The 21,644-nt window shown below is 43.6% G+C and overlaps 1 protein-coding gene across 1 annotated transcript in view; it reads left to right on the forward strand.

Annotated features, from left to right (window-relative positions):
* Positions 1–849: 849 nt before the first annotated feature.
* TASP1 (taspase 1) overlaps positions 850–21,644 on the forward strand; it is a 156,482-nt gene continuing 135,687 nt past the window's right edge. Inside the window, exons 1-4 of the mRNA XM_066595631.1 lie at positions 850–966; positions 9,212–9,268; positions 18,319–18,492; positions 20,093–20,160. Coding sequence (XP_066451728.1) covers positions 18,348–18,492; positions 20,093–20,160 — 213 coding nt within the window. The 5' untranslated portion in view covers positions 850–966; positions 9,212–9,268; positions 18,319–18,347. The remainder of the gene's footprint in view (positions 967–9,211; positions 9,269–18,318; positions 18,493–20,092; positions 20,161–21,644) is intronic.

Below are 21,644 nucleotides of genomic sequence, written 5' to 3' on the forward strand. Positions count from 1 at the left end.
TTGCCAGTGGCTAAGAGCCCTAAAACGGTCCTTGTTGCCCATAGTAACCAATCACAGTGCAGCTTTAACTTTTTCTCAGCAGCTTGAGAAATAAAAGCTGTGCTGTGATTGGTTGCTATGGGCAACAAGGACAGTTTTAGGGGCTTTCATATCCATCAGCTCTGGGGATTTCGCAGCAGAAATGCAGTCCTAAACTCTAATTCATGACCTGAAGGTTGTGAGTTCAATCCCCGCTTGGTTCGGGTAACCGGCTCAAGGTTGACTCAGCCTTCCATCCTTCCGAGGTCCGTAAAATGTACCCAGCTTGGTGGGGGGCTAATAAATAAATAAATTACATGAAAGCGCTGCGGAATAAGTTGGCGCTATACAAATAATAAGATTTATTTTATTTTCTGTTACAGTTTACTGAATGAAAAATTTCCAGCTTCTGCTTACGGTGATATGAAAATTACGTGTCTGTCATATATATATGCAAAATAAGGGGTAGTGCCAGTTACCGTATAGCAGCTAAATTCCTTGACAATTTATCAAAACATGTAAAACTAGTTTTTGGCCATAGCAACCAACCACAGTGCAGCATTCATTTTTGAAGAGCAGCATACAAAAAGTTAGCAGAGGTCTGTTTGGTTGCTATGGGCAACAGGTTTTCCTTTTCTACAGGTTGTAGTGTTTACAGCGGTAATATATGACCCCCAAGTCAGCCAATCATAGTCATAGGGGGGATTATGAACGACAGCGACACCAGTCACCTCACGGTACACGCAGGTAGCGCATCACAACTGCGTCACTTCGACTCTCCTCGTCCTCACTCTTCACTCAGAAGAGGCGCGCTCTGCGATGTCACGTGTTCAGCTACCCACCAATAGCTATCGCGCATGCGCACTTGTCAGCCGGCTTCGAGCTGCTGCTGGGATAGAGGGGCCTGCTGCTGGAGCTGAGGGGCAGACACATCAGCGCCGGTTGCCTGTGAGTGTTCAGTACCTCCCCTCCAATTTATAACAACCCTCGTCTAGTCTTTCAGCAGTTTCATGCCGCTGGGCTTAAAGGCACGGCGTACAGACCTGTAGCTGCTCGTCCTCGGAACTAAACTACAACTCCCAGCATGCTGTTCCATAGATGCTAATTAGCTGCATGCTGGGAGTTGTAGTTCAGCAGAAGCTGCTCAGGTGTAGGGCTTGTATACCTCTACAATATGTTCCTCTGCGTGTTGCTTACTCAGCTTCTTTTTTTTTTTTTATCTTAAAGGAATTTTGAGCAGTTATTGACTGGAAGTTACTCTCCTTCACATTGTAAACAAGGTTTTGGTAAACCTGGGTTTGACGGCCCTCTGCTTGTAAATAATCTGGTAATGGGCTTTGTGCAGGTAGTTTTTGTTTTGCATGCAGGCAGACCGTGCCGTTTACCTAAAACAGTCTCTTTTCGGTATGTGTAAGCATTATTTTTTTCAACTATTAAAAAAAACATGAAAAAATATATTTTTCTTTAGGCTGGGTTCACACCGAGCGGAATTTCCATGCAAACTTTCCGCACGGAAATTCCGCCTGCAATTTCAATCCCGGGATTAAAGGGGTTGTCTCGCGAAATCAAGTGGGGTTAAGTACTTCTGTATGGCCATATTAATGCACTTTGTAATATACATCGTGCATTAAATATGAGCCATACAGAAGTTATTCACTTACCTGCTCCGTTGCTAGCGTCCTCGTCTCCATGGATCCGTCTAAATTCGCTGGCGGCTTGCTTTTTTAGACGCGCTTGCGCAGTCCGGTCTTCTGCTCTGAGCACGAGCCGCTTCAGCGTGCTCACCGCTACAGCTCTTCTGCGCATGCGCAGACGAGCTGTAACTTCCCAGGAGCGCGCTGGAGCGGCCATTCTGTACCATCCTCTGTTAGAGAATGGTGCAGAAACTTGAGAAGCCCAGCCGAGAAGCCCAGCCCTGCCGTGAAGCCGCCCATGTAAGTGAGGGGTCTGGGGTGATGTGTGCGCTGGGGGGGCCTGCCGCCGGGCCCCGGAGCCTTCGTCTGTTGTCAGGGGCCTGCCGCTGGGCCCCGGAGCCTTCGTCTGTTGTCAGGGGCCTGCCGCTGGGCCCCGGAGCCTTCGTCTGTTGTCAGGGGCCTAGCGCGGGGGAGCCGGGGCCTAGCGTCCGTTACCTGCTGCCTGGCGGTGGGTGACTGTGGCCCAAGAGCGTGTGCCGTGGTCGGCGGCCGTGGTGGGTCCGGTCGGCGGCTGCGGGGCATCTGGTTGTCAGGGAGACACAGCTGGTAGCGTCTCGGGAGCGCGCACGTCGGGCTACAGCAAGCGATGGGAAAAGAGCCGGCGGCCATCTTTGGGAAACTTTTTATAAGTTGCTGAAACGCTGGAACTGTAAGTAGAAACCGGCTAGAAAAGTAATTTACAGGGGGGCTTAGTAATGTATGCTTAATAAGGGGGACTGGGCAAAAAAAAATTTTCACTGCTTCCTCGAGACAACCCCTTTAAGGAACACAGTGGATGAGATTTGCAAAAATCACATCCACACACTGCGGGACGGAGCAGGTTTTGAAGTGGCCTCTCCGCGATCCCACTGCGGAAATCCCGCGAGATTTAAGCCTCGTGTGAACCCAACCTAAGGGCTCCTTGCGGGCGGGTATTTGCTGCAGAATCTGCAGTCGCGTCCGCACTGCCAATCCACAGCAAATTTCCTCCACACTTGTGGAAATCAACTGCGTTTTCGCAGCATGCTCCATTTTTGTGTGCATTCCGCACGGGCGGCTTCCGTTGAAGTCAGTGGAAGTTGGCAATGAACATTGTGGACAGGGTGTGAATTCCGCGTTGTCGCCTAGCAATGGCCCGGGGAAAAAAAAATTAGAAAAAAAAAAATCTAAATTGCGCATGTGCAACAGTAAGCCACTAAATTCATCCGCGGTACAGTTCTCCAATGGCAGAGCAGGTATCCGCGGACTCGGCTCTGCGTTGCGTTGAGATTTACATGTGTGACTAGCATTGGACAGCACACCCCCCTCCCCCCATCCGTGTGCTGTCCGATGCGTGTGATACTGCACGTTTGAGTGTTGTAATCGCATCTGAGAATTGGACCAAAATAGGACATTTAGCGATTATTATTATTATTTTTTTTTTAAATTCTAATTCAAACTGTCTGTCCAAGTGAAAAATCACATGTATGAATGAACATATGCAAATGAATGGGTTCTTATTCCGTTCACGTTCTGTCTATCTCAGACTCTGACAGAACTCACCCAGAAAACTCGCCCTTGTGAATACACCCTAAAGGGAGTTTCCGAGACTTAACCCTTTCCAATCCACTGTGTGACATCTGGAGACATTAGGATTTAAGGCTGCACAGCTCTGATGTTGGAAGACGTCCGTCGGGGTTCTCTTACTGTATATTGCCAGCCTCTCTGCTGTCGGAGCCTATCCAACGTGTCACCTCATGCAGTACTGGCTTTAGCGAGCATATAGCGTTGTTGTATAATGGCAGAAAAAGAGTAAGCCCCCTAGGAAACCCAGGATTGGAAAGGGTTAAAAAAGAAAATTTCAGTGGCTCAGAAATCTATAAAATAAATAAAAAACACATGCCTGATCCAGCAGTGCCTCGACTAGCGCTGGAGCCCACTGCTTGGAACCCGTAAGTGGCCAGCGGGTGGTCACATGACTGCCCAGCCAATCAAAGGTTTTAGCAGTGATTCCTCCATGACCGTTGAAGCCGATGATTGGCTGAGTCTAATGTGCGCAAAGAACGACAGACGACTGCCAGCGGACCTCTTCCAGCTTTTAAGCGGCGGGCAGTTGGACTCCAGTTCTAAATGGGCTTTTCTTTATTTTATACATTTCTGAGCCAATGATCATTTTTGAATTCCTTACAGCCCCTTTAGCAGAATTTTCCAAATCTAAAATCGCGTCAAAAGCCGCACCGTCGGTGCAGATTCAGGTGCGGAACTGCAGCTGATTTCACCCTTTCAATTGTTAAAATCAACGCAAGCTGTGCCTGCAGCTACAAGCGCCGGCCACTACACAGAGGTCAGCGCAGAGGCTCTGTGTATTTGCGAGGACCCCGGCCGATCAACTTGTTAATGACCTAGCCTGAGGATAAGTCCTCAGTAGTATTCTCCCTGGAAAACCCCTTTAACCCCATAAGGACGGGCTCCCCCCTTTTTTTTCATTTTCGTCTTTTTCCTCCCCGTTTTAAAAAATTCTGAACTTTTATTTCACCGCCAACGTGTCTGTCTGATGGCTTGTTTTTTGTTGGATGAGTTGTATTTTTCAATGATACCATATAATGTACTGAAAAACTTATAAAAAAATCTAAGTTGAGCGAAATACATAAATTCTGCCATCTTTCGGTGTGTCCTGTTTCTACGGCGAACAAACTGCAACAAAAATGACAGGATAACTTTATTCTATGAGTCAGTACGATTACTACGATACCAAGATTATATAGTGTTTTTTTTTCTGTACCGCTGTTATTTTTTTCCCAAAGATATTTAATTTTTTGAAATTTTCTGCTGCCATCTTCTGACAGCCATAATGTTTTTATTTTTCCATCTACATAGTGGTGTGAGGGTTCATTTTTTGTGGGACGTCCTGTAGTTTTATATTAGTACGGTTTTGGAGTAGATACGACTTTTTGATCGCTTTTTATTACCTTATTTCTTAGAGACAGTGACCAAAAAAAAATGCAATTCTGCAGTTATTTTTGTTTTAACGACATTCACCATTCGGGTTAACTAATGTGTTATTTTGATAGACGGGACACTTGCTGATGCACCGATACCAAATATGTATTTTTGTTTTAATATTTAGACTCTTTTATTACTAATATGGCAAAAGTGTTTTTTTTTGTTTTTTTTAACTTTAATTAACATTTTCTCTTATTTAACAAAACTTTTTGAAACTAATCTTTACAGTTTTTTTAAGTCCCCATAGGGAACAGGATCGCTCCTGCAATATAATGTAATGCCATAGCATTACATTGTACTGCGATCTGACAGGCAATCTATCAATCCACGCCACAGACATGGATTGATAGGCCCTAGAGCTCTCATTGCAGATTGCCTATCAGAAGGCTCCAGGCTGCCATGGCAACCTGCAATCATATTGTGGGGGGCAGTGCAGGCCCTCCGAAACGTCGATCGGGGCATTTAAATGACGCTGTAAGAATTAACGGCGGAATTTAAAGGGTTAAAAGCTCACAATCAGTGCTGCGGCTAATCAGAGCTGTTGTGGGCAGGTGTCGGCTGAAAGAAACAGCCGGCACCCGCATTATATGGTGCGGGATTGACTCGAGATTTCCCTTCATATATACATTGAACCTGCAGGAGGAAACTGTACATCCTGTAGCATCAAGGGGTTAAAGAGAGTCTGACAGATCGAACAGGCTGTTCAAACTGCAGGTATCACGTTATAGAGTAGAAGGAGCTGAGCACATTAGTATGTAGGTTTAAGGGGAAAGATTCAATATACCATATATACTCGAGTATAAGCCTAGTTTTTCAGCACAATTTTATATGCTGAAAAAGCCCCCCTCGACTTATACTCGAGTGAGGTAAAAAAAAACAACAACAAAAGACCCGCAATACTCAACTGCGTCTGTGTCCCTGGCGCGATGGTCTCCTCGGCGGTGCGACAAGCTGCTTGAGCATTCTCCCTGCTGCCATGTCCCTGCTCAGCTTTGAATTCCCCCGCCATCAGCACTGTGTGGGTAAGCTCAGTGATTAGATTGAGCGCCAGCCAATCACAGCCGGCGCTCGATCATTCACAGCCATTCAGTGGATGACATCACTGAATGGCTGCGATTGGTTTATCGAGCGCACGGCTGTGATTAGCTGGCGCTCGATCCAATCACAGCACTTACTTACACATCGCTGACGGCGGGGGGAATTCAAAGCCGAGCAGGGAGATGATAGCTGGGAGAATTCTCAAGCAGCTTGCCGACCATCGCGCTGGTGACACAGACGCCGGCTGGGAGGTATTGCATTTTTTCTTTACCTAGTATATACTCTAGTATAGCTAGGCTTATACTTGAGTTAATAAGTTTTACCAGTTTTTTGTTGTAAAACGTATTGACTCTGCTTATACTCTGGTCGGCTTATACTCGAGTATATACGGTAACTTGTATTTTATTCATTTAGTACTCTGCACATTCTGAGCTGAACAGTCCAATGGGTGGAGCTATCAGTGATTGGTATCTATTAGAGATGAGCGAGCGTACTCGGAAAAGCACTACTCGCTCGAGTAATTTGCTTTATCCGAGTATCGCTGTGCTCGGGTCTGAAGATTCGGGTGCCGGCACGGAGCGGGGAGCTGCAGGGGAGAGCGGGGAGGAACGGAGGTAAGATCTTTCTCTCCCTCTCTCCCGCCCGCTCTCCCCTGCTCCCCGCTGCGACTCACCTGTCAGCCGCAGCGGCACCCGAATCTTCAGACCCGAGCACAGCGATACTCGGATAAAGCACATTACTCGAGCGAGTAGTGCTTTTCCGAGTACGCTCGCTCATCTCTAGTATCTATGTATGACTGTGCATAGAGGGGTAGCTGTCAATCACTGATGGGACCGCCCACTCAACTGTTCAGCTCAGAATGAGTGAAGGTTTAAGATAATATGTGTTCGAGTCCCGTCAGGAGCCTGTTTCAGATTCTACTAAATTTCTAAAAAACAAACAAAAAAAAAGCACTTTTTCCCCCTGATAAAATAACAACATGATGGACCACATTATAGTTACTAATAATCTTTAAATATTTATATACCGCTAATATATTCCTCAGTGCTTACAAACAGGGAGAACAGATACAAAAAAACAATGATACAACAACCATGGTTACATGTAGTAATCAATTGATGTAAATAGTAGGGGTGAGGGTCCTGCTCAAATGAGCTTACATACTACAGATAATGGAGGGATACAGAAGGTAAAGTGGCGGGAGATTTGCATGGTATGGCGAGGTGGAGAGTGAGGGAGGCTATACACATAGACAATGGTCAGATTGAGCTGTGTAGTGACTGAATCGGAGTGACTGCAGGGGGCAGTTGATTACGGCTAACAGGGATTGCAGTCAGCAGGAGCATGTTATCAGGGGGGTAAAGAGGGGTTTGATTTAGGAGATATGGTATGCCTCCTCAAAGAGGTGTGTTTTTAGAGCACGCCTGAAGTTTTGTGCATCAGGGATTGCCCGGATAGCTATTGGTAGAGTGTTCCAGAGAACTGGTGCTGCTCAGAAGAAGTCTTGGACGCGGGAAAGAGAGGTTCAAATTGAAGTGGCACTTAATCTGATTTCGTTAGCGGGGCAGAGGGCGTGGACTGGGTGGTGGATTGAGATGAAGGATGCAATAAAGAGCAGTGCAATGCTATGGAGAGCTTTATGGATGAAGGTAGTGAGTTTCAACTGAATTCTGTATTTGACGGGCAGCCAGTGCAGTGACCGGCACAGGGAGGAGGCATCCGAGTAGCGGCTGGACAGGAAGATGATAGCTGCTGCATTCAGGATGGATTGGAGGGGGGAGAGTCTGGTCTGGGGAGGCCGATCAGCAGCAAGATTGCAATAATCGAGGCGAGAGTGGATGAGGGCAACAGTAAGTGTTTTTTGCGAGTCCACAGTGAGAAAGGGGCGGATTCTTGCGATGTTCTTGAGATGCAGGTGAGTGAGGTCTGTTGGGCGCCAATTATATGCCATGTAACTGATCCGTCATCATTTTCATTTTCCTTCTGCTACAATGGAGAAAAACAAGGGAAATGATTAGTGCGAATGTGAACGAGGCCTAAAATGGGAACCTATTGGTGTTGTATGAAACTATATTGCCTTCCTCTGGATCAACATTAGAGATAATAGGCTGAACTGGATGGACACGCGTAATTTTTCGGCCTTACATACTGTTTTTATTTTTTATTTCTTAGGGTACAATCACAGCTAATTCTCCGCAGTGAAAAATCAGTTTGAAATGCCCGCCGAAAACGCTGTACTGAGCCTCCATTGATTTTAATGGGGCTTCTCGGACGAACCTGTCTGTTCTATTTTAGTGCATTGCAGAAATTTTTTTTCTCACTTTCCACATCATCCATTGCAATGACGGGGTGCGTCAAAAAGGCTGTCGAACGCGTTTTGAAAACGCCGTTTAAAAACGCAGCATTTTTACAAACGCCTGTGAGAGACTGGCTTTAATGTTTATGCGGTGGGATTTGCTTATTATCAGCAAAGCTTTTTACGAAGGCATAAAAGATAGAAGCGGCTGACTAATGATTGTTTACTCACCGCCGGCATATGTAGACAGGCCACTGTTTTTACATTGGGACACTATGTCCCAAAACCAAATTCGTCATTGAATTCAGTTCAGTCTCTTCTTTCTTGGTGCATAACAAAATATACCATGGAATATTTCCTGAACATTGCATTAGCCTGTATGATGTGCCATTTGTTACTGAGACATCTTCCAGGCTGCTTCCTGCAGACTGTGCCCCCTTGTGGCTGGGTCTGGGGGCGAAAGACAAATCTGTGGGACATTTACGGTGATTCTGCAGTAAAATCTTGTTGCAGATTTTTTATTTTTATGTATTGAAAGGGATAGCTCAATGGTTAGCACTGATGTCTTGCAACACAGAGGCCCTGGGTTCAAATCCATCCAAGGACAATAGCTGCACGGAGTTTGCATATTTGCCCCATTTTTGTGTGGTACTCTGTAGAGATAAGCGAGCATACTCGCTAAGGCAAACTACTTGAGTGAGTAGTGCCTTATTCGAGTACCTGCCTGCTCGTCTCTAAAGATTCGGCTGCCGGTGCGGGTGAGCGGGGATTTGCGGGAGTAAGCAGAGGGGAGGGAGCGAGAGAGAGATCTCCCCTCCGTTCCTCCCCGCTCTCCCCCGCCGCTACCCGTCGGCAGCCGAATCTTTAGAGACGAGCGGGCAGGTACTTGAATAAGGCACTACTCACTCGAGTAGTTTGCCTTAGCGAGTACGCTCGCTCATCTCTAGTACTCTGTTTTTCTCCAACAGTCTACAAACAAGTCGCACTAGTAGGTGAATTTTGGTTGTGATCCCAATGGGGGCCAGGGTCTAACATAGGTGGTGACAATCTGTGTACAGCATTGTACACAGCAACTTGGGTTTCCTTTTTACTATGGCTTATTTGTTATTCTAAGGTCTAATTTATGATGTAGTATACTTAGTTATTTAGGGACGGTTTCACTTCATGAGCCTGTATCCTTCATAATGTATTTTTTACATTGCAGGTTGAAGAATGAACCTTTCTTGTGAGTTGGAGGCATCGTAGAAAAGAAGTGAAGCATGTGAGAATCAGTTAAAGCTTATCCCCTCTGTTACAGTATTTTATATACAGTAAGATTCTGACAAATGTTACACTGACCAGTCAAAGGATGCTTACTGCCTCTTTTTTTCTTAATCATATCCCATGTAATTTACCCATTTTCAGCATGCGGTGGATGCTGACTACTTCCTCTTGCCGCCAAGGCTAGTGGTGGGAAGTTTTATGAGAGTAGAGATTGGTTATTATCCATCAGTTACTGAGTATCATAGATAGGATGATCATCTGCAAGAAACCACTTTCAAATATAGTGGTATTAAAAATTCTACCTCTGCAACCCCATTTCTGGTAACTCGCAGCTAGATATAAGGGACCTATGTCCATTGAAATTTCAACCTAAATGTAAAAATGACCATATACAGAAAGAATGGTGCAAAAGTAAAGCTGATTTATTCATACATGAATTGTTATATCACAGCCAGAATGACATGAAAAGATAGAGCTACTCTTCAAGTTTTTATTGCACCTTACAGATGTTTGATGTGGGCACCATTGGTGATGCTGCAGATGCTAAGTTGGTGCTTCATTTCTGCCCAGATGTCTTCCAGCATATCGTGTTATTGATGCCACTGCATCTGAGATGCTTTGTAAGGTGGTGTAGTCACCAACGGTGCCCACGTCAAACATCTGTAAGGTGCAATAAAAACTTGAAAAGTAGTTCTATCTCCATGTCATTCTGGCTGTGGTATATCATGCTGCACATGTTTATATTGCCAACTTCAAATTAGCTTCTTTAATAGTCATTTCAACATCATGTTCAATTAGTAATTAAGTCACAATTTACGAATGTTTTTTTAATGAAAACAAAATTGTGAAACTTTGGAAATGTTTTTTTTCTTATAAATTCTTAATTTGTGATTTTCATTTATCAGAAACCTTTACAATTCGGTATCAGTGGAGTGGCACGCATGTCCAGACAATTAGCGCTATGAAATTCGAACCACTCATGTCACGACACTCGAATAAATTATGCGGTATATCCATGAATCAACATGAAAACACTATTTGCAGGCATGGCAGTGTTTTCTTCTTTATAGATATTATTTTAACAGTAACCTAAGTCAGGAACCATGAGGGAAGGTGGGGGGAAATAGGGCAGAAAAAAAGGAGAATTAAGGTAAAGTGGGTAAGCAAAGGTAAAAGGTTAGGGGTGTACAGGGACCGAGAAATCAAGTGGGTAACCAAGAGGACCAGCAGTTATATATGCGTATTAGGCACAATGTAAAACTTTGGTAACTTCTGGCCAACTAATTAGTGACCTTATTATGTTTTGGTGGCTATACAACTGCCCCCGAGAAGGAAGGAAACTTGCTTAAAATCAATAAACATTGAGTACTTGCCCATCCTGGTTGCCCCCGTCAGGTGCTGCAGGCTTCAGCAGCGATTCTTCTGTGGCTGCTGAAGCCTGTGAGTGGCTGAGTGATCACTTACACAATGAATGGCACATGACCGCCCACCATTTCTTCCGAGTTCTGGGTCTGCAGCCCTTTTAACTTTTTAAGTCCTGGAAAACCTCTTGAAGTCAATATCTGACCCTTTCACAGCTGGCCTTAGGAGTTTGCTGTCCCAATAAGAAGGGGGCACTGACTGCCTTGTGCAAGTGCAGCTGATCAACAGCTCTTGGCAAGCTGCAGAGAGCAGATTGCCTTGTGATGCTGCTTTCTATCTAAATACCTCTAGCTGTTTTAAGACAGCTCCATACATTGCACAGTGGCCCCTGTTGGGACTGATTCATAATGAAGTGAATGGGACTCAGCCTGCAGTACCAACCTGGGCCACTGTGCAATATATGGAGCTGTCTTAAAACAGCTGGAGGTGTGACAATCCCTTTTAAAGTGGCCCTATTGCCAAAAAATTAAAACCACTGTTTTAATTGAAAAAAAGTTAAAGGGGTTGTCCCGCGAAAGCAAGTGGGTCTATACACTTCTGTATGGCCATATTAATGCACTTTGTAATGTACATTGTGCATTAATTATGAGCCATACAGAAGTTATCAGAAGTTATTCACTTACCTGTTCCGTTGCTAGCGTCCTCGTCTCCATGGTGCCGTCTAATTTTCAGCGTCTAATCGCCAGATTAGACGCGCTTGCGCAGTCCGGGTCTTCTTCTTTTCTGAATGGGGCCGCTCGTGCCGGAGAGCGGCTCCTTGTAGCTCCGCCCCGTCACGTGCCGATTCCAGCCAATCAGGAGGCTGGAATCGGCAATGGACCGCACAGAAGCCCTGCGGTCCACCGAGGGAGAAGATCCCGGCGGCCATCTTCAGCAGGTAAGTAAGAAGTCACCGGAGCGCGGGGATTCAGGTAAGCACTGTCCGGTCTTCTTGTTTAACCCCTGCATCGGGGTTGTCTCGCGCCGAACGGGGGGGCTGTTGAAAAAAAAAAAAACCCGTTTCGGCGCGGGACAACCCCTTTAAGCCTCCCCTTCTCCCTACTCTACAAAAAAATAATTTTCTAAATATAACTAATAAAAATAAAGTGTTTTTTTTTTTTACATTTTTTTTCAATAAAAGGTTTTTCATAGAGCAAGCCTTTTATGCAAATAGGTGACTCACCTTCTGAATCAGTGTGTGCATCCCCTCTGACATGTATCATACACAGGATCACTTTCACGTCACATGCTTACAGATCCGATAGTATAGACTAAAACGCAAGATTCTTCGCTGTTTATCTTGACAGCTTGTGGCTGTGAATAAAGGAGTGCTATAATTGAAATCAATTGATGACTTGGGTTTTGTTGTTTCTACACTCCTGGGGAAGAGGATCATGAAATGCCTGCAATGAAATAAATACTTTTTAACTGATGGATGAGGAATGCATGCTCCTAGAGGGACTTCTGTTGAAAACTCCATTGAATTTAGGGGGTGTACAACTGGGACTGATCCCTCTATCTGTTTAGCCCAATCGAATAATAACATAGTATGTTACGCTGAAGGGAGACAGCGTCCATCCAGTTTCCACCCCCCTGGTTGATTCAGGTGAAAAAAACAAAACAATGAGGCAGAAGCCAATTAGCCCTTTTGGGGGAAATAAATCCTTCCCGACTCCATAATGGCAGTAAGAATAATCCCTGGATCAACGTTTGAAAATTCCTACTGGACTCCAAGACCCGGATCAACAACCCCACTGGTTATTTAATGTCTAGATCCTGTAATATTGCAGCGCTCTAGAAAGACATCTAGTTTGCTTTTAAACTCCTCTATCGATTTTGGTTTTTTCCATCACCACATCCTCAGGCAGAGAGTTCCACAGTCTCACTGCTCTTACAGTAAAGAACCCCCTTCTGTGTTGGTGATGAAACCTTCTTTCTACTAGACGTAGCGGATGCCCTCTTGTTACAGTCAGTCCTGTGTATAAACAGATCATGGGAGAGATCCTTGTATTGTCCCCTCATGTACTTATACATGGTTATTTGATCACCTCTTAACCATCTTTTTTCCAGGGTGAATAATCCCAGTTTTGATAGCCTCTCTGGGTATTCCAGTCCTCTCATTCCGTTTATTAATTTAGTTGCCCTTCTTTGAACCCCCTCCAGTACTGTAACATCCTTCCTGAGCATCGGTGTCCAAAACTGTACACAGTATTCCATGTGAGGCCTGACAAGTGCCTTATATAGTGGAAGAATAATAATGTTCTCATCCCTTGCCCCTACACCTCTTTTAATGCACCCCAAGACTTTATTTGCTTTTGCAGCAGCTGACTGGCATTGGTTACTCCAGTTTAGTCCATAATCCACTAGTACCCCCAGGTCTTTTTCCATATCACTTTTCGCTAGCTGTACCCTATTTAGTGTATATTGGTAACATCCGTTTCTCCTGCCCATGTGCATAACCTTACATTTATCAATATTGAACTTCATTTGCCATTTTTCTACCCAAGCTCCCAGTTTGTCTATGTCCTTTTGTAGCCATACATTGTCCTCCTTTGTATTAATTGTATAATTTCGTATCGTCTGCAAATATGGATATTTTACTGTGCAGCCCCTCTATCAGGTCATTGATCAACATATTGAACATGGTATTTGTTCACAGCTAGCTCTGAGTGTCTTCTGCATTTTTTTTTGTCTATTCTCGTTTTATGTCTGCTATGGCTTAATTATAAAGGTTGGTGGTTTGATGACATGGCAGCTCACTCTAATTGGGAAGTGACCACAGTCTGCTGAATGTTGCTCCATGTATGCCATGGATTATCTCTACTAGAGACTCCATGATGTACACTTACGTCAGGCTGATTGAATTGGTACAGGAGCAGTAGTTGACAGGGACTCTTACTGTAATCCCAGGTATCAGAGATACCCCTGATCTTGGTCATTTTACCACTTGGATACTGAAGTTCCTAGCCGTATCTAAGGCACTTGACAAAAGAAGACAGCTCCTTCGGTCTGCCTATCCTTTGACATGATCACGGAGTGCCATTGGGTTACCATGTCAGTCACAAGTTTAACAAAGGCCCCCAGGTCTGTCATAGGTATCTGCCTATCTGATTGTAACACTGACACATTATTGCTTTGGAATACTAAGTATTCCGAATTATGCAACCAATCAGATGTTTGCAGCGGAGGAGCTGCGCAGGTGTCATGGCAGCCAGGGGCCTTCTAAAAGGGCTGCCTCAGCAGACTGCCTATCAAGCCATCCTCGTGGAGTGGCTTGATAGACTGCCTGTCAAAAAGCAGTATGACGTAATGCTATAGAATTACATCATACTGCAGGAGTGATCAAAGCATCGCTGGTTGTGGTCCTCTAGGAGGACTAAAAAGTATAAAAATAAGAACAAAAAAAAAGTAATAAAAGTTAAAAAAAAAAACCTTTTGCCATATTTGCAATTAAAAAATCTAAATATTAAACCAAAAAAAGTATATTTGGTATCGCTGCGTCTGTAAAAGTCTGATCTATCAAATTATTTTACCCGCACGATGAACGTGGTCCGAAAAAAGTAAAGGACGCCAGAAATGCACTTTTTTGGTCACTCTATCTCTGAGAAAAAATGTAATAAAAAGTGATCAAAAAGTCAATTGTACGCAACAATGGTACCAACGGAAACGACAGGACATACCGCACAAAATCAGTCCTCACTCAACTATGTCGACAGAAAAATAAAAACGTTATTGTGCGCAGAAAATGGACACACAAATTTTTTTTTTAAAATTAAAAATCTTAAAAAAAATACAAGTACTACAGCAAAAAAAAACTACAAGTTTGATAACGTAGTAATTGTACTGGCCCGTAGAATAAAGATATCAGGTAATTTTTGTTGCAGTTTGTGCACTGTAGAAACATATTTTTTGTTTGTTTTTTCTCCCTTTTATGTTTAATGTTGGTTGTCAGAGTATGGAGTAGGCTCAGAAGCTGTTAACCATCTAGATGCATCTGTCAGACATTTAAACAATCTGACAGAGATAGGGGGTTCCCTCTGTCTTCTGAGCGCCACCCCCCTTCCCCACAATTAGATTGCAGTGTTGCTTGGTTACCATGGTAGCCTTGGACCTAAACATTAAATTTTTCAGTATTCTGAAATACTGAAGTATTGCAGTATATTGTACATGCAATTGCGCAATTGCTAATTCAGGTCACATGTGGGGGCTAAACAGCTTTAATAAAAACATTTTAATAGTAAATTAAAAGTGGAAAAAAACCCTTTCCCAGTTGTTGCATAAAAAAATAAATGAAAAACCCTAATTGGTATTACATCATTTATCCCACATGCTGAATGCTGTCACATTAGCAGGGTATACAGGCACCAACTGTCACCAAACTGTGACGTACGGTACCCAGTGGCCAACTTCCCAGATTCAGCAATGCTGGAAAAAATCCTCTGCTAGATACACTGTCAGTGTTTAAGATGTGTATTCCCAGCGAGGATGAGGTTCACTAACCTTGAAATGCGTATACAAGCCGGGTTTAATAATAAACAGAGAAAGTTTGGCATTTAGCTCATGTCTGAAGGTCGCGCCATATTTATCCCTCCAAGAAAATTTTTCTTTGGTTTGTCGTTCAAAACGTTTACCCATTTGGGTATTACGTCATTTAGGGTGGGCAGCACCTTCTAAATTTATAAGACTTTTCTACCATATTTACAACCAACTTCCAAATCTCTTCTTCATTTCTCCACCAGGGTCGCTCTACCATATATATACATATATATATTTTTTTCAATCTCCTCTTATGGGTTAGATGTTGAATAGTTTTTTTTTTTTCTTTTTACTCTACTCAGAAATATTTCTTATTTTTTTAATATATTCTATAGTACCAATAAAATAAAATAAAAAATAGGCTTTAAACATGACTTGGGTTATCGGTCATATCTGAGAAATTAATTTGTGGACGTTTGAAGTTGTTCCTTATGGGTACATACCATAGTAGGGCTTTCTTTGGCTGTAATAAATGCAGGGTGTACTGGCTCTCGGAAGTTACTCATTCTTCTTGTGGAGATCCTGTTGTACACTGGGAAAAAGTAAGCAAAATAGTTTTCCTCTGTAGGAAAATAATCTGTCTCTAGTGCCACCTATTGATGACTATAGCGAAAGCAAGTGGGGTTATACACTTCTGTATGGCCATATTAATGCACTTTGTAATATATATTGTGCATTAAATATGAGCCATACAGAAGTTATTCACTTGCCTGCTCCGTTGCTGGCGTCCTCGTCTCCATGGCTCCGTCTAATTTCGGGGTCGTCTTGCTTTTTTAGATGCGCTTGCGCAGGAGGGTCTTCTCCTTCTGGTTGGTCCGGGCACGAGCGGCGTTCTGGCTCCGCCCCCTTCTACACGTCATCGCGTAGCTCCGCCCCGTCACGCGTGCCGATTCCAGACAATCAGGAGGCTGGAATCGGCAATGGACCGCACAGAGCCCACGGTGCACCATGGGAGAAGACCCGCGGTGCATCGTGGGTGAAGATCCCGGCGGCCATCTTGGAGAAAAAGAAAGAAGAAGATGCAGAGAGGGGATTCGGGTAAGTAAAAATTTTTTTTTTATTTCACCACATCCCTTGAGTTTGTCCTGCGCTGAACGGGGGGCCTAATGCAAAAAAAAAAAACGTTTCGGCGCGGGACAACCCCTTTAATTTGTTGGAATGGACCAGAACATGACTCCATGTACTACTTAAGCAAAAAAAATAACATAACCGCTTGTATACATCTTCTAATTGACTGCTGCTCTAGTGCTGCCGGCGCACGGTCCCCCGCCAGTCTATTTACTTTGGCTGCCACTATGGCGTTCTGTATGTGATGGCTTTGGATAATCACGTCTTGTACTGGAGTAGACATGTTCATGTATGTGCCGCCAGGACTTTTGTTTGTTTCAAGATACTATGTGGGATTTACACGAAAAATTAAAAATTATTTCTGAAACTGGACTACGCTATGCATAACTTCTGTTCAGTCATACGATATTTATTAGGTTGAGGGTTAAGTCAGTGGCACCAAATATGATGAAGAGAAAAATCTATAAAGAAATTATAAACCTCTTAAGGAAGAATTGAAAGGAACAGAGGAAGCAATTTGTGCTTAGGCAGTGAAAAAGAGGTTTTCTTCTGTTTGAACTGGCTGTCCTAAAATATATAGGGCAGTAACCTAGGTATAAAAAAGACTGGCAAGCAGAACTGTACCAGAACCAAAATGCACAATCGAGTTTCTTCTAGCGCCAATGAGAAAACATCAAGTCAAACCAATGTATTGAGATCCTTAGGGGGAAGAAAAAAAAGTTTGGAATGGAAAATCTTACTTCAAAACGGGGGATTAACATGGTGCAGTCATCGCCTTACCAACAATTTGTCTTGGAGCAATCCATTTGGGAACTGGAGAAAATGACGTTAAAAAAAGCTACTTTAAAGCCCAATGTTTTTGTAAAGAAAATCTAGGCGAAGAGGCGCTATCCAAATCCAATATTTCATAAATTTTATTTTTCTGCGAAATAACTATCTAGGTTGACAAACTTTTATTTTCTGCTCGGCTTTCAAAAAAAAAAAAAAAAAATCATAACTTTAAAAAAAAAATTTCCACCGACTCTGCGTTCTCAGGGCTTGCTTGTTTTTTGCAAGATAAGTTGTATTTTTTAATACCACTATTTAATATTCCAAGTGGAGGGAAATATGAAAAAAAAATACATTGGCGGCAAAAATGACAAGATAACATTATTCTGTGGGTCAGTATGATTACGATACCAAATATAGTTTTGTAGTACGGCTTTTAACCCTTTCCAATCCAATTTGTATCCTGGTTTTCCTAGGGGGCTTACTCTTTTTCTGCCGTTATACAATGGCACTATATAATGGCTAAAGCCAGTACGCATGAGGTGACACGTTGGATAGGCTCCGACAGCAGAGAGGCTGGCAATATACAATAAGAGAACCCCGACGGGCATCTTCCAACCACAGAGCTGTGCAGCCTTAAATCATAATGTCTTCAGAGGTCAGACTGGATTGGAAAGGGTTAAAAATTAATATGTCTTCACAGAAATAAAAATTTTCTGTTGCTATTTTCTGACCAACATAGCATTTATTTTTCTGTCAATACAGCTGCGTGGAGGCTTGCTTCTTGGATAAAAATTGGTACCACTTTGCAGTATATATGATTTTTTTTTGTTTGTTTTTTTTATAACTTTTTTTGTTAAAATGTTTGAAGCAATGGGATCAAAAAGCGCAGTTTCGGTGTGCATGTGTAAATAGCACTTTATTTTAATGAGACCTTTTATATATGCGGAAATTAGAGATCAGCGAGCGTGCTCGTTTAAGGCTGCTGCTCGAGCGAGTAGCAGTCTTTTCGAGTAACTATGTACTCGCCGGAGCAGCATGCGGGGGGAAGCAGGGGGAGAGTGAGAGAGAATGGGAGGCGACTCTTACTTCAACGACTGTGAGAATAGAGAACCCAAATCCTGGCTGGTAAGCCACTTGGATGCCGTAGTCAATAGCAACTTCTACATCAAAGTGGTTAGATGGAGCGAGGGCCAGGGTGCAGTTGTACATACGTATGTCCACTCCAGGCTGGTAAATATGCTATCCTAATGTTTTATTTATTGTTTTCTCCAGGACAGCAATGATAACTTTGTGGTGCCATTATGGAGAAGGCTGTAAATACATCAGAACCATTGCCTTCTAAATCATCTCAGGTTTCTATTAAAAAAGAGACAGACTCAACCAAAGAAGTAGACACCAGTAAAATACAGAAGGGAAAGCGAGCTGGGTTTGTGCTGGTGCATGCAGGTAAGTGGTAATGTTTTGACAAGGGTTTTCTCACTTTTTACTATTCATAATTTATCCTCAGGAGAGGTCATCCATAGCAGATTAGCAGGGATCCGCCGCTCAGGATTCCCTCCTGATCGGCCGGACTGCTGCCAGTGCAGCAAAGCCAGATGTCGTTGTTGAAGGTCAGGGCCGTAAGTATAATAGACAGCTTCACTTCCATAGACTTCAGTGGGAGCAAAGCAATCCATTATACTTCTGTCCGTGACCACTGATGTGGACGTCCAGCCCCATTGGACTACCAGCAGGCCAATCGGGGGAGGGGGTGTGGTGATGGTGGTTTCCTAACAGTTAAGGGCTATTTTAACCGGATGATTAGTGCACAAAATTCGTTCAGACTAACAAAATTGAGCGATAATAGTCCAGTGTAAATGTAAAAAAAAAATCATTTACTATTCGTTCACTTTTCGTTTTGAAAGTCAGCATAAAAAAACAGCTGGATCATGGGATTCTCGCTGAGTGTAAATGCTACCCGCTCAGTGCTTCACATAGAATGTGAAGCGTTTAGCGAGAAGCCCGCGGTCCAGTGGTGAACTCTGCCTGCTACACACTGTGCGTGAGTGCTAATAACCTTAGCGGTGATGTCAGTGGTGACGTCAGCTCCCTTGCAGTTGTTTGGATGACTCTCGGCCCATCTAAGTGGGACATTAGACCCCCATTGATTTTGATATGATAAATGTCTTTAATGACACAATTGTATATGTCGAAAATGTGAAATGCATTTTTTTCCCCTTATATCTCTTTTGATGAGTTAGTCGCCGGACCCTGCAACTGCATCACCAAGAGATTCTAATGATGTGTCCTGCAGTGTTGGGATAAGGCAATCTTTCGTGACTTAGATACTTAGAATAGTAATGTGGTGGGGTTGTTTTTGCTGAAATTAACCCAGCTGCCTATATATTTGTTCTACAGTAGACATAAGTTGTGTGTCATGTATTATGGTTTTTAGTGAATTGATGTGTAAGTTAGGCCAAATGCCCACAGATGGATAATCGCTACGGGATTTGCGGTCAGACACCGCCGCGAATCCTGCAGCAATGTCCCTCCATGGACATGCTATGTTAACGGATTCTCCCCTGTCCATGAGCTGAATCGCAGCATGTCCTATTCATCGCGGAAAATCGCATGGACGGCTTCCATTGCAGTAAATGGAAGCCGTCCGTCCCGCAATACTCTGCGCTGTGAGCACAGTGGAAGTATTGTGTTGAAATTGCATCATGAACTGCACTGCGCAAACTCGCCGGTAGAGGATCTCACTGCGGATCCCGAGAGGTGAGTATGGTGTCTGGGAGGCGCCGGGTCTGATTCTGCTGCGAGATTGCGCAGGCGGAATCCGACCCAGTGGTGGGCATGAGGCCTTATTGTTCACATTGGTGGTGGTCATTTTCTGTGGGGTATATTTTTGACTACAAGAATGGCAAATGGAAAAGGATCCATCATAGCTGTCATGGCTTCATTATGAATGATGGTAGAATGAGCTGAGCCTTAGAAAATAGCATAGTAGCAAAATACTGTTCATTAAAAAGTTTTATTTAATAGTTCTATTTCTTCTAATCTGTAGGTGCTGGATATCACTCTGAATCAAAAGCGAAGGAATACAAGCATGTCTGTAAACGAGCATGTAAAAAGGTAGGATTACATTGTTGTCTCCTCTCCATATCACGATGTCAATATGGGGGAAACGGTATCTATTGTTGTAAAGAGCAGAATTTAAAGGGTTATTCCCATTTTATAAAGTTATGGCATATTTCTAGGATATTTTATAATCTATGGGTATCCGACCCCTGGGAATGAATGGGCCACAGCACTGGTTTAGTCCGGTGTCCCCTTTACTAATTTTCTCTGTACAAGAGTGCCTGCCTCAGCCGCACCCCGGACAGGGAACTACATCACAGCTCCATCTACGTGAATGGCTGGATTTAGTGCTAAATAAGTGTGGTCCCCTCTTCATTCCCAAGATCGATGACTGTCTCAGAGGTTTTACTACCACTGATCGTAACATGAAGACATAACTTCATTTGCTCAATCTATCGAGAGAACCAATATAAACGTTTGATCTGTTACCATACACCAAGTCTTATACATATCTTGAGTCCATCTGTCACTGATGTCTTTTGGAGATGCGGAGTGCTGGTGGAAACTCTTAAACAACTCTTCTGGACCTGCACATGTACCCATTCTGGATCAGAGTTAGAACCTTGATCACTTAAGTTTTGAATCTCAAATTATCTTTAAACCCCGTACTTTTCTTTTTTTTTTTTTTATAAATCTATATAAACCATAAAAGTAAGAAAAGTGGCCGTTGGGACTGCTCATGCACATAACTGTACTGATGGTAGCTAGTACTAATGTTGGTATATGGTATAATAAGTCCTTACACAATCTCTGTATTAGATCCCTTCTAGAGTGAAAGACTCCACCTAGCACAACAGTTTGCTCACTGTTACTCCTTTCTTTTACCCTACCCCCACTGCCCATTGTCTGTCTTTTTTGGTTTATCATGTAAGGCCTCCCTCACACAGGTGTTTGCAGAAATGCAGCGTTTTTCAACACTGCGTTTACTGCAGATTCCGCCCGGTTTCAGCAACGCTGCTGTTAAGACAAAAATCAATACTCGCCTAAATGGTGAAGTTGCTGTCCCTGGCACCGCTGCCGGGACCTTATGAAGCCGGCCGATTGCTCTGATTGGCTGAGCACCTCTGAGTGACAGCCGGCTGAGCCAATCAGAGCTAGCGCTGGATGCGTCCAATCACAGCCATTCAATGAATGAATGGCTGTGATTGGACACTTCCAGCGCTGGCTGTGATTGGCTGAGAGGGCTGTCACTCAACGGCGCTCAGTCACTCAAAGCAATCTCTCTCTGTAGGCGGGGACTTCTAATTTCCGTTGCTAGCAAGAGATCCTCGAACAGCTGACAAGTCCCATAAGCGCCACCGGGGACAGTAACATCACCTGTAAGGTGAGTATTGATTTTTTTTTTACTGAGCCAGTGTAGCTAGGGCGTTTAGCGCTTCCAAAAGCGCGGTACCAAGTTGTGCCGCATTTTCGGCAGCGCTAAAACCGCTGCCAATTCATTTCAATGGGCAACACAGGGCTGAAAACGGCCAAAAATA

This window comes from Eleutherodactylus coqui, chromosome 3 (assembly GCF_035609145.1).
Source record: "Eleutherodactylus coqui strain aEleCoq1 chromosome 3, aEleCoq1.hap1, whole genome shotgun sequence".
Lineage (NCBI taxonomy): Eukaryota > Metazoa > Chordata > Amphibia > Anura > Eleutherodactylidae > Eleutherodactylus > Eleutherodactylus coqui.